Source organism: Phoxinus phoxinus, assembly GCF_949152265.1.
Source record: "Phoxinus phoxinus genome assembly, chromosome: 7".
In the NCBI taxonomy this organism is placed as follows: domain Eukaryota; kingdom Metazoa; phylum Chordata; class Actinopteri; order Cypriniformes; family Leuciscidae; genus Phoxinus; species Phoxinus phoxinus.
The window spans coordinates 30223063-30235626 of NC_136882.1; the positions used below are offsets into that span (position 1 = coordinate 30223063).

A 12564-nucleotide genomic window follows, 5' to 3' on the forward strand; every position below is an offset into this window, starting at 1 on the left:
CCTTTGCTCAAAAGACATTTATTGAAAGTCAATCGTGTATTGCTTCTCTCCCCTCTTTCTCTCCCTATCTCTCTTAGACAGATCTCAAAAGAAAATAACCAGAGGACCTTTAAACTTTACAACCTTATTCAGAACAACCTCAAATATCTTTACAGTTATCTTTATGTGGCTTTAATCAGATCTTCCCAAAATCCTCACTAAATGCTTTTATGATACAATTGTAAAAAAGTTTATACATATTGCAAAATGTTTTTGCATTTGAAATATGTAGCATTTCTTTATTTATTGCTCAATGCCATACATGACACTTTTTTTTTTAATTTTGATATTTTTGTGATGCCAGTCAGATGTTAAAGTCTCACCTAGGTTGCATTTATTTGATCCATATGCAGTAAAAACAGTAGCTAATATTGTGAAATATTATTTCAATTTAAAATAACTTTTTATTTTGTTTGAGAATAAAACATTTTTTACATATATTTTAAAATGTAACTTATTCCTGTGATGGTAAAGCTACATTTTCAGCAGACATTACTTCAGTCTTCAGTGGACATGATTCTTCAGGGGGAAAAAAGAGGATTTGGTGCTTTAAAAAGATTTCTTTATTAATAAAGTTGGAAACAGTTGTGCTGCTAAATATTTAGGTGGAAAAGGAGATAATTTTTTTCAGGATTCTTTGATGAATTGAAAGTTCAAAAGAACAGCATTTAGCCTATTTGAAATAGATTTTTTTGTAACAATGTAAATTCTTTACTGTCACTTTTGATAAACTGAATGCGTTCTTAAAAAACAAACTTGCTGACCGACTTAAAAAAAAATGATTGATAATTTTTTATCTTTATAATCTCTCATAATATGATTATCTTTAATATTATTATCTTCCTACTAACTCTTATTTGTTTGGATAACATTTTTAACTGAAGAACCATTCAAGTTGTTGTTGTTCACAGTAGCCTACCTAACTTCCGTTAGCCCTCCGCCTGTTACAGAGGAGCTGCACTGAAGGGGGCACAAGTGTAGGCTACTAATTAAGGCACATTTACCAGAGCCCAACCATCCCAAAAGTCGGAAAAATAAGAAAACACACGGGATTTTAATACCTAAGTGAAATATTTTCCTTAGCTGCCTTCTGCAGCGTTCGTTTATTTATTAACAGTTTGGAGTTGGGAAGCTCCCGCAAAAAAAAAACATAATCTGATGCATTGTTTGGTCTCATGTGGCATATCGACACGCCCGGTTCGGACTCGGAGTTACCGATTCTTTGTCATGAAGTAGAACATTAACCTAAGAGGGTTAAAAAACCGCTTTAACAACACCGTGAGGCGGATGAGTTTAACTCTGTGTGGAGGGACGGACTTGGACGCGTGCTCAGGAACGTGTTAAAATACACACTTGGATTCATTGAAGACATGGGAAAAATAAAGGGTAGGAGGGCTTTTTAAAGCTTAAACTGTTTTTAAATTCTTTGAATAGATGTCTTTGACGTGGCAGTTATCTGTACGTCAGATTTTTGAGTCTGTTGAGTTTGATGTTTTTGGAAATGTAGGCTACTCATGCATCTTTAAAACAGTTGTAAGGGTTAATTTGAGTTTAAACAAAATTTGCGTCATTCATATATTAATTATTTGATAAAGCCAATGCTAAAATATGATACACTGCAAGAAAATCGATTACTTAGGAATTTCCAATGCAACGTTGCGCATTGAAAAACAATGTTGTGTTGCAGCGGGAATACGCATAGGCTACTATGACTTGTGTACACTTTTGCAACTTCATGATGCCTAAACAAATATAAATTGCACTGCATGATGTTGCCTTTCTGTGTCTGTTGTTGGCTAGGGGGAAACCTGTACTCATAGTTTCTAATTGTTTTTGAAATTCCACACTTTTATCACCTAATTAGGTGAATTAATTCTCTTTTTCTCTTATTTTTTCTACTCTAGAAAAAGATGCAGAGAACTATGGAAAAGAACAGCGCTCACCGGTGAGAGTTTAACCTTTTTTTTTTAGCAACTCAGCATTTTTTTTTTTTTTTTTTTTTTTTTGCATTACACATGAATGTAAAATATGAACTAGCTAGACTCAATAAAAGTTATTAGCTAATGACTAAATAAAACGTACCTCAGACAGCAAATAGCTACAGGTATCTAATGATTGCAAGTCATACATGCGACTATGTAACAACAGAGGTCTAGAGTAGAATATTATGAAATATTCCAAATGTTAGATGTCATAGATGTAATTTATGATCCTAGCTCTAATAAAAATGTTACCCATATGCTACCATTTAAAATTATTATGAATGAACCGGATAATGTTTCTTTCAGTGGAAATGTGACATGCCTGTTTGTAATCAAATGCTACTTTGCTTATGCACAGAAATTATGTGGGACTAACTACCCTGTTAGCATTGCCTTCATTGTGGTCAACGAGTTCTGTGAAAGATTCTCTTACTATGGAATGAAAGGTAATTCAATTTTAAAATATATATTTATATATACTTTTAAAAAGCATGGAAATCTTGCATTTTGTATCAATGTATTTTCTATTTTTTTTATTAATTACTATGCATCTTATTTATGCAGCGGTGCTTACGCTTTATTTCATGCGCTACCTGGGCTGGGACAAGAATCTGTCTACAGCTGTGTACCATGCTTTCTCTGGCCTGTGCTACTTTACTCCACTTCTGGGGGCTTTGATAGCTGACTCATGGTTGGGGAAGTTCAGGTAAGTCTTGTTTTTAATACTCAATTGATGAATAATGGGGAAAGTTGATGTTGAAAATGGCATTTTTTTATTCTATTCACAGAACCATCATCTATCTGTCTATAGTCTATGTGATTGGTCATGTGGTCAAGTCTGTGGGTGCCATTCCTGATGTAGGGGACAGCACTATTCATATGTAAGCTTTTTTTTATGCCAGTTAAGGTGTACCATTCTACTGTGAGACCATACAGTATATGTTTCAAGTGAAATAAGTAATTCCCTTTTAGAGTTGCAGTGAAAAAAAAAAACGTTTTGTTGTTTCCTCATAGAGTTTTGTCAGTGCTTGGTCTGGTCCTTATAGCTTTTGGGACAGGAGGGATCAAACCATGTGTTGCAGCTTTTGGTGGTGACCAGTTCGATGAGGAGAATGTAAGTCACAATACAAAATGATATCAGATAATGGCCGTTTACACATGTTAAATTCTGTTGTTTATTTTAATGCTTTTTTAATATCTCAATAAGTCATTTATTTATAAAGCACAGTAAAATCAGATAATGAGCCAACGTGCTGTAAATAAATAAAATAAATAAAACAGCACATAATTAAATGCTTAGACAAAAACATATATAAAAGTGTTTTAGGAGTACACTCATGTGATTTTAACTCTAATTGACATGGGCTAAAAGACACTCAACTTATATCTAACTTCTTTTAACCCTTTTTTATTTAGACAGACGAGAGGCGAAAGTTCTTCTCCATCTTTTACATGTCAATCAATGCTGGAAGTGTCTTGTCCACCATTGTCACACCAATACTAAGAGGTCAGAATCAAGATAAGCTTCTGGCTACAATTCATCTTTTAAAGCAATACAAATATATTGCAGTCATAAATTGCCATTCGTCCCCTTGGAATTATAAGGTTCTATCTGACATTTTTGTCAAAATTGAGTTATTCACATATTCTTATTCTGTGACAACTTATTTACATTATGTGATGTTTTTTTTTAAGTTGTGTACATTTTGGGACTTTTTATTTAAAAAACAAAAAGGTTCTATCTACAAAGTCGAACTCTAACTTGGCTCTATAAGGTTCTATCTGCGTGAGCCAATCAGCACTTCGAATGCACAGAAGCTCTCCATGTTTAAATTCATGCCACTAGCAGATAGAGAGTATTATAAGTCTGTGTTTTAAAAAATGAGTCATAGAGAGTATAAGTCTGTGTTTTAAAAAATTAGTCACAGAGAGTATTATAGTTCTGTGTTTTTAAAATGAGTCTGACATTTTTTGTGATTATATAGTCAGTGAATCATTTTTCAATGATTATTAAACTTTATGAATTAATTTGCTGAAGCATGTCTGTGTTCTTGCAGTTTTTAAAAATGTCTTCATTTTTACAATATTAAGCCTTAAAGGTCAAATAGTCAACAATTTAATTGATGGGGTCTTAATTACAACAATAAACGTTATCATGTTATTGCAGCCATACTGATGTCTAGAGAGGAAGCCATTTTACCTGGCCCACTTTAGGAGGAATAAAGTCCTGCTCAGATGTATTACAGTAGCTGCTTTCTGTCTACTCTAAACACAAGAAATATTAAAGTAACAATTTCTGCAATAATGTGTTTAATTACCCACCAAATTGGTACCAACAATTAACATCTGCACTGGACAAAATATTTAGACATACCTTGCTTAATTTGAAATGTCCTAAATACATGGAAGTGCTAAAAATATGAAATAAATGTCATCGGAAGGATAACATTTTACTTTCTAACACATGTTGAGACATTGTTACAACATTAATTTTATATTTAATGTTCAAATAATGTTTTATTTGTTTTATTATAGGCAGATAGAACCTTATAATTCTAAGCGAAAAGTGTTTTTTTAGAATTAGAAGGTTCTATCTGCATTTGACCTATTCCAAAAATCCCCATTTACAAATTTGAGAGGATTTTGATATTGTATATTTAGAATACATTTAGGGTCCCTGTTATTTTCATGTTTGAAAGAAACTTGTTCCCTATATACATTTTCCTATATGTAATGCAAAAACTTTAAAGCTCAATATCTCAAAACTGCTCAGAACGCAGATAGAACCTTATAATTCCAAGGGGACGCATTATCATGTCAATTAGAGAATCATTATACTCAAACTCCATAGGTGATGTGAAGTGCTTTGGAGGAGACTGCTACGCCCTGGCCTTCGGAGTTCCCGCGATTTTAATGGTCATAGCCTTAGGTGAGGGTCCTCAGTTTTCTAGGAATTTTAGGTGGAAGAATGGAAGGAATTTGGGAAGACTTGGTAATCCTAAACTGATTGTATTTGTGAAACCAACTGTCCTCAGTCGGCATGTATATTTAACAAACTCCTGGTCATTTATTTGGAAATCCCAGTATGTTATGATAGCACGTTAGTGAATCCCATTCAGTGTAGCATGAATACCGTATGGAAAGAGAAGGGATTCCGCCTTCGTCTGGAAATATAGTGGCTCAAAAAAGTATTTGGAGACACTTTAAAATGATTAATGTCTTTGCATATAGATAGATAGTGCTTGTACAATATGAACCAATTCCTGATTATTAATACACTATGGAGAAGAGCATGCTACTTCTACACCACTCCTATGGTCATTTCACTTATTAGGCATCTAATTAATCCTGCACCTGTTCATGTAGTGGTGTTTATTTCTGGAAGTGGACTATATAAGAAAAGTCCTCCGGAGGGAAATATCTTGGTGCGTGTCTGCAAATGTATTGGGGTAAGTTAATCTTATCAACAGCTCAACAGCTTTCTTTAATGCGTTTCTGAAGTTTCTGAAGCATGAAATGAAGGTTAACGGCCATATTTTACTTTGTGTTTGCCAGTTTGCTATACGAAATCGATGGAGGAATTCCAAGAACAGCCCAAAACAGAGTCACTGGCTGGATTGGGCAGAGGAGAAGTACCCGGTATGTTTTAATTGCTATACAAGAAATGTATCATGAAATCCTTGTTTTTCTCCATCTACCAATTAAATACATTTGTTAAATCATGATTTTGATGTTTTTTAACAGAAGCGGCTCATTCAGGAAATTAAAATGGTGTTCAGGGTGCTGGTTCTCTACATTCCATTGCCCATGTTCTGGGCTCTCTTTGACCAGCAGGTAAAATGTTTTATTCAGCCAATGTCCTTTATATGGCACTCAACACTCAACTCAACACAGTATTTCACTTAAAGGGACAGTCCACCCAAAATTTAAATTCTGTCATAAGGAACAAGGAACATTTCTTGATTCCTCATCAGATTCATCATAATTTCTTTGTATACCAGAAAATGTCTGCTGGACATAATGATCTCATGAACTAGTGGAAAAGACACTCTTGATCACAGCACTGTACAACCTCTTAAGATACTTTATAAGGATCAGAGAATTAATAAATGAGAATGTTGTGAATAAGTTAATTAAGAATAGCTCTCTTTGTTCTATGCCAGGGTTCACGCTGGACTCTCCAAGCCACTCGAATGAACATGAATTTTGTAAGTCTTTTCTTTTGTGACCTTCAATAATACTTCAATAAGGAGTTAATACTTTATTTCAATCAGATTATTCTTAGGTAGTTATACATTTGGGAATGCAAGATTGTTAGGACAGTGAAAGCAATTGCCACATATCATTTTATAGTATTATTTTGTGATTCTAAGCAGTTAGGCAATATAGCAAGTAAAATAAGATAACATGGTGTCCTTGATCTGATTTTTCTTTGATAACAATATACAGGCTTAGCCATCATCACTGTAGAATCCAAAGGTTATAAATATCTAAGACTTTATAACAGTTATTGTCGTAGAAATTCAAATGCTGCAGAGTTAATTTTTTCCTTTTTTTTTTTACTGTATATATCCCAGCTTAAAAAAAACATTCAGTAAATAATTATTATAAACATAATTATTTTAGCTTTTAGTCCATGTATATCAGTTTTTAAGATGTCTGTATGCTAATGTGCTCCTGAAAGATGACAAAATGATCACCTTTCTTCTTTTAGCAAAAAATCTGAATAATGAGTTCCTCATTTATGTTTTACAGGGCGGAGGCTTTATACTAAAACCTGATCAAATGCAGGTGAGACAAACAGACAGAGAGGTCATCAGATAAGACACACACACAAAAACTAATGCTTCATTATTGTTTTTTTAATATAATAGTTTGTGTTGTAAACTGACTTGTACAATGTGAATGTGCATTTTCTATTTTAACTTTATCTAGTTTAACATTTTTCATAATTTTGAAACTTTGTTTATTTACAGATTAAAATCCACAAGAAAAGCCAGATTTTAGATCTAGACTTTTGGACCCTATAAAGCTTTGCTTTGTATATACAAAATAAATTACATTTATTATCGATTATATTTATTGAAATGTTAGAACATCAATTTAAATCTTAGATAATACTTTATATATATATGGTTAAAGATAATAAGGGTTTATATGGCAAAAAATACCTATAAAGCCTCACACAAACATTTACATTCTTTTGTGCTGTCATACCAAATTGACCAGTCAGTTTATGACAGGTTGTAAAAACTGAATTTTATTGTTATCACCTTCATAATCAATGTCTTATGGTGTCATTCAGTGGGTGTGTGTTTCTGTGTTGTTAAGATGCTGAATGCTTTGCTGATTCTCGTGTTTATTCCAATCTTTGACATGGGCATATACCCGCTGGTAGGGCTGTGTCGGATCAAACTCACGTGAGTGCTGTGTAAAAGCACATGTCAGCAAAATATATATATTTATGCATTTGAAAAAACATGAATTTATGAAATAAATAATTTTACAATGGAAGCCCATAGGTCAAAACATTGGACCAGGGTAAAACGATACAGTATAACCTTAAGATATAAACATTAAATGTTAACATGACACTCTTGATCACTTACTGTTCTTGTCTGTGTAAAATATTTTTTCTTGTTCATTTTCAGTCCACTAAGGAAGATGGCAATAGGCATGATCCTTGCTGCTTTTGCCTTCTGTGCTGCAACTGTCGTAGAAATTAACGTCATTGTATGTACATTTCCAAAAATGCACCATATTGCATTTAAAGATTTTCTGTAGAACCACTAAAAAGTCTTGAAAGTTAACTGAAAGTGAAATTTCTCTGTGGCCAGAAAACTGTTGTGGAACCCCCTCCTGCCAAAGAAAGCCTCATTCAGGTTTTCAATCTTATGGATTCAGATGTCAGAGTGCAATTTCTAGGACACACTGTCTTCTCAGATCCACTTACACAATATGAGGTAATATAACTCCAGACAAACATAAGTGCATTTTATTGCTTCCATACTCAAAATATACTTGTATACTTTTCTGTATATATTACTTATATATAATACTGTTCAAAAGTTTGGTTAAATTTATACTTTCTATTGAAAAAATAAATGCTGTTCTTTTAAACTTTCTATTAATCAAGTAGAGGTTTTCAAAGTGGGGAGGTGTGCAAAATAGTAAAAAATTAAGTAGTCAGATTAGTAATTTCAATCAATACATTATAGCTGAAACAATACTTTAAAAAGCAAAAAGAAGCAGACTTTTGGACAAGAGACGTTATGTTTCTCCTCGATCAGATCATTTTAAACTAAACTCCTGGAAAGTTTTCAGTCCAAGGATCCAGTAAGCTAATGTATTCAAACAGTCACTCTCTCTCTCCTATTCTGTGATTGTTTTGGAACAGCCCAAGCCTTTTCTCCTCGTGCTGTGAAATACAGACTGAACAAGCGGCTCAAAACACCAAACCGCAGCATGAGCATATTATACGCAAACTACAGTACATCTCTCAGTTGGATAAAGCAAACCAGTGTTGCGCTAGTAAAGTTTTGATGGATGACGATTGTAATCAAGGTAAAGACGATTACCGTGACAAAACGAGAGTCCGTTATTATTGATGTGGAAACAAACCGTGTGTGTGCACTGATCGCGATTGAAAATTAGTAAGAAATTGGGGGCTGGGGAGGCGCCATTGTGTATGTTGTGTTAAAAAAAGAGAGGCCCACTGTTTTAAAAATTAAAATTCTGTCATCATTTACTCACCCTCCCACCCAGGTTGTTTTAAACCTGTATGAATTTCTTTTTTCTGCTGAAAGGAAGGAAGATATTTTGAAGAATGTCGGTAACCAGACAGTTGATTGACCCCATTGACTCCCATAGTAGGGGGGAAAAAAATCAACTATCTGATTACCGACATTCTTCAAAATATTTTATTTTGTGTTCAGCAGAAGAAAGAAATCCATACAGGTTTGAAACAACTTAAGGGTGAGAAAAAAAAGGCCATGCATTATGTGATTTTACCACAGTTTAAGGAGCTTTAGGCTCTCAGCTTTACATCATGTCTATGACCCATTCTAAAAGAGCTGTAACTCACTGCAACTCGTGCTATAACTCCTGTTATTGCTTTATTTGATTTAGGTTTAGTCAGTAAACAACAGATTTTTTTATTTTATTATACAGGATCCTTCGGGATACACAAGTCTTCCACTTACTGGTGAATCCCAGCTCCAGACAGTGACTGTCAGTCACAATGGGGCAGAATACCAGTGTGAACTCAGGTTCACGGAACGGGCCGCCTACAGTCTCTTCCTGCACCGTCCTGTACAGCCTGGTGGCTCTGTATGCAAACTGGTGAGACACTAGTGAATCATCAGCAAAGATTCTACCAGCATATACATCATACATAATTTGATATTTTTTATTATTAAAACAAATACAGGTGGAAGATCACATCACCAAATCTGAAAATGGGGATGCGTATCTAAGGTAAATGAATACTTGCAGTTGCAGAACATTGTTTTATATTGTTTCAAGTTACTGTTTAGCAGATTTGTTAAAGTTTAGTGCTTTGCTGCAATTATCTAACCTTTGACAAAGCAACTGGGATTGCCTGAAATTGTTTTCAGTACACTTTGCATATTTGTTTATTGCAGGTTCATCAATACCCACACTGAGAATATCAACATAACTGTTGGAGAGGAGGAATTTTATGCAACTGCTAATTATGGGATTTCTCACAATATAAGTGTACTAAGGGGAGAGTGAGTATTTTAATCCTACAGTACATCTGTTTCATTATCCATTAATAGTTTCAAGCAACCCCTCTAACTGATCAGTTTTTCACATCTGCATTTACTCTTCTTTCAGATACAATAGAGTTGTTTGTTTAACAGACTCCAGTAAATATGAGATCGATCTGGGACTACTTGATTTTGGTGCCTTCTACACTGTCATACTCACAAAGGTGGGTGATAGAGTTCAGTTTCTAGTTAATGTTTTCCTGCTACTTATACTTTACTGCAAAGTTTAAGATGTAGTTTACTCAGCTCAATAAGAACTTGGTTGAAGATTTACTGGCTATTTTTTTGCTGGTAAATAAGATAATGTAACATACAGTTCTGCAAGCTATATATTTTTAAATGTTTCTGTGGCACTTGCATCACCCAATAGACGATGAGGCTGCGTCCGAAATCGCATATTCAAAATAAGAACCTACTCGAGAGATTTAAGTTATTACTTCACATCTGCTAAAAAACACACTCTATATAGTATGAGTGTGTGTAGTATGAATGTATTCCGGACGTACTACATCTGCCATGTTGTCATTATCATGTGACCTACCAGCATCAGTTACGTCACTTCATTGCCATTCACAAATCCTCTCCCGTGGCCTCATGGGAAAGTAAAGTGTCCATCGTAGCTTTGTCAACAGAAAACGTAAAAAAAAAAAAAAATTACTTTATATATATTTAGTTTTATAGTATTTATAGTTTTATAACAACTTTCTCCAATATTTAAATAGAATACAGTACCCATTTCAACCACTAGCTGTCAATATTACATAATGGACTTTTACGATATTTCAAACAAGAAGCAAAAAATGCTTTTATTGATCAATATCTTGACACAGATATGGTTAATTTCTACAGAAAAGCAATGATCTAACACTCACAAAGATGGAGGATGTCCAAGCCAACAACATTAACATCGCCTGGCAGATTCCACAATATGTCTTCCTCACCGCTGGAGAAGTTATGTTCTCTATCACTGGTTTGGAGTTCTCTTACTCACAGGTAAGTCTATCAAATGCCTTGTACTTTTAGCTTGAGTGTATACATTTGTCATTCTTATGCTGTTGTGCGTAGGCACCGGCAAGCATGAAGTCTGTTCTCCAGGCTGGATGGCTTATGACTGTGGCGTTTGGAAATGTCATAGTGCTGATTGTGGCAGAGGGGGCCGGGATGGAACAGGTAAGCAGTGGGCTTTCTCATAAATGTGTGTATGGTTTTGTTGCATAGATTCTGCACTGAACTGCACTTTCTTATACAGTGGGTGGAGTTCCTCCTTTTTGCTGGCCTTTTGGTGGCTGTCAGCATCATCTTCTCCATCATGGCCTATTTCTACACCTATGTGGATCCAGATCAGCTGGACAAGATTTTCAGAGAGGACACAGACGATGAGAAAGTGAAAAGTTTAAATGGTATGAAAAACGAGGCGGTTTCCATGGCTGACATGCCAAAGCAAACCAAGATGTAGCAAAACGACTGTTTTCATTATGAACTATTCATATCCATTAATTGTGATTAAGCTAAATGATGTTGTTATATTGTTTCAAGGCCTTTGTGGCATTATTCTGAACTCTACTGATCAGGGATTACATTCCAGTTGATTTAAGAGAAATGTACTGTGCTGAAGGAATTATTATGCTTTTACATGATATGGTACCTTTTGAAAAGTAATCTGTTATTGAGCAGTTCTAAAACGTAATCGCTAAGTATGTGATGGACTTTTTACATATACAACCATTCAAAGATTTGGGGTCGGTAAGATATTTAATATTTTGAGATAATATTCTTGCGCTCACCAAGGCTCCATTTGTTTGATTAAAAATATTGGGGAAAACTGTGAAATAGTATTACAATTAAAAATAACTATTTTTTTTTAAGTATATTTTAAAATGTAATTTATTTCTGTGATGGCAAATTTTAAGTTTTACTCACATGATCCTTCAGAAATCATTCTAATATGCTGATTGGGTGCTCAAGAAACATTTCTAATTATCAATGTACACATTTAATGTGTTTTAACACGTTCATGTCAGTCCCATGTTGTTCTGGTTGCAATAATGTAAAAGCCTGCAGTCATTTTTTGATTAAAAAAAAAACTGTGCTGATTAAAGTATGCATTTCTTTAAAAAACATTAATCTTACTGACCCCAAACCGTAGTGTATAAACTTCAGTAATTTCAATGTCTAAAACTATTAGTCCAACAATGCTATTTGCACATTTTAAAGCTCACATTATTTACATAATGTTTGTCACTCTTGCAGTATTAAGATGGAATTAGTTTTCTAATCTAAACTACAGTTTAACAGTTAACCTGTGATTTCATGTACTAATTTGGAAGGGATTGGAAAGGATGAGCAAGACATATGTGATATAATTATTATTTACAATAATAATTACAATAGAGCAGATTTCAGCATTTAATCCACCAACTAGTTATTTTACCCTGAAAATTGGGTAAAATAATAATTATGTAGGTGTAACCGGCTCAATTCTGACCACCTATTACGATATGCGTTGTGTTGTGAAGTTGAAGGAAGACACGGGACAACTGGATCTGCTGCTGATCTGGAGAGTTTATTTTTTGAGAGCATGTAAGTTAGATGGTGCTGGATAGAATAAAGAGAATACAGCATGAAATGCTTGCTTCTGTGATTTTATCACCTCTCCTCAGCGCGCTCAAAGCAGACAGAGCACATCACAATGACAGTAAATAATCAAATTTACAATAAAATGGATGAAAACACATTACAAACAATATTTAAGG

At 34.2% G+C, this 12564-nt stretch overlaps 1 protein-coding gene across 1 annotated transcript; it reads left to right on the top strand.

Moving 5' to 3' along the window:
* The first annotated feature begins 985 nt into the window (after positions 1–985).
* Positions 986–12363, top strand: slc15a2 (solute carrier family 15 member 2). Its single transcript, XM_079619865.1, has 23 exons — positions 986–1425; positions 1944–1984; positions 2380–2467; positions 2586–2727; positions 2810–2902; positions 3036–3135; positions 3438–3528; positions 4873–4950; positions 5388–5470; positions 5577–5660; positions 5766–5855; positions 6185–6229; positions 6777–6812; positions 7353–7441; positions 7673–7754; positions 7859–7984; positions 9192–9362; positions 9451–9497; positions 9665–9772; positions 9879–9975; positions 10661–10804; positions 10877–10981; positions 11061–12363. The coding sequence occupies exons 1-23, from the start codon at positions 1410–1412 to the stop codon at positions 11265–11267; spliced, it is 2163 nt and encodes a 720-aa protein (XP_079475991.1). The 5' UTR covers positions 986–1409; the 3' UTR covers positions 11268–12363.
* Positions 12364–12564: the final 201 nt, after the last annotated feature.

Excerpts from the sequence above, each read along its gene's own strand:
- slc15a2 (XM_079619865.1), top strand. Across the intron at positions 2,903-3,035 it reads GGGGACAGCACTATTCATAT|AGTTTTGTCAGTGCTTGGTC; the intron begins GTAAGCTTTTTT and ends GTTTCCTCATAG. Across the intron at positions 7,755-7,858 it reads TCGTAGAAATTAACGTCATT|AAAACTGTTGTGGAACCCCC; the intron begins GTATGTACATTT and ends CTCTGTGGCCAG.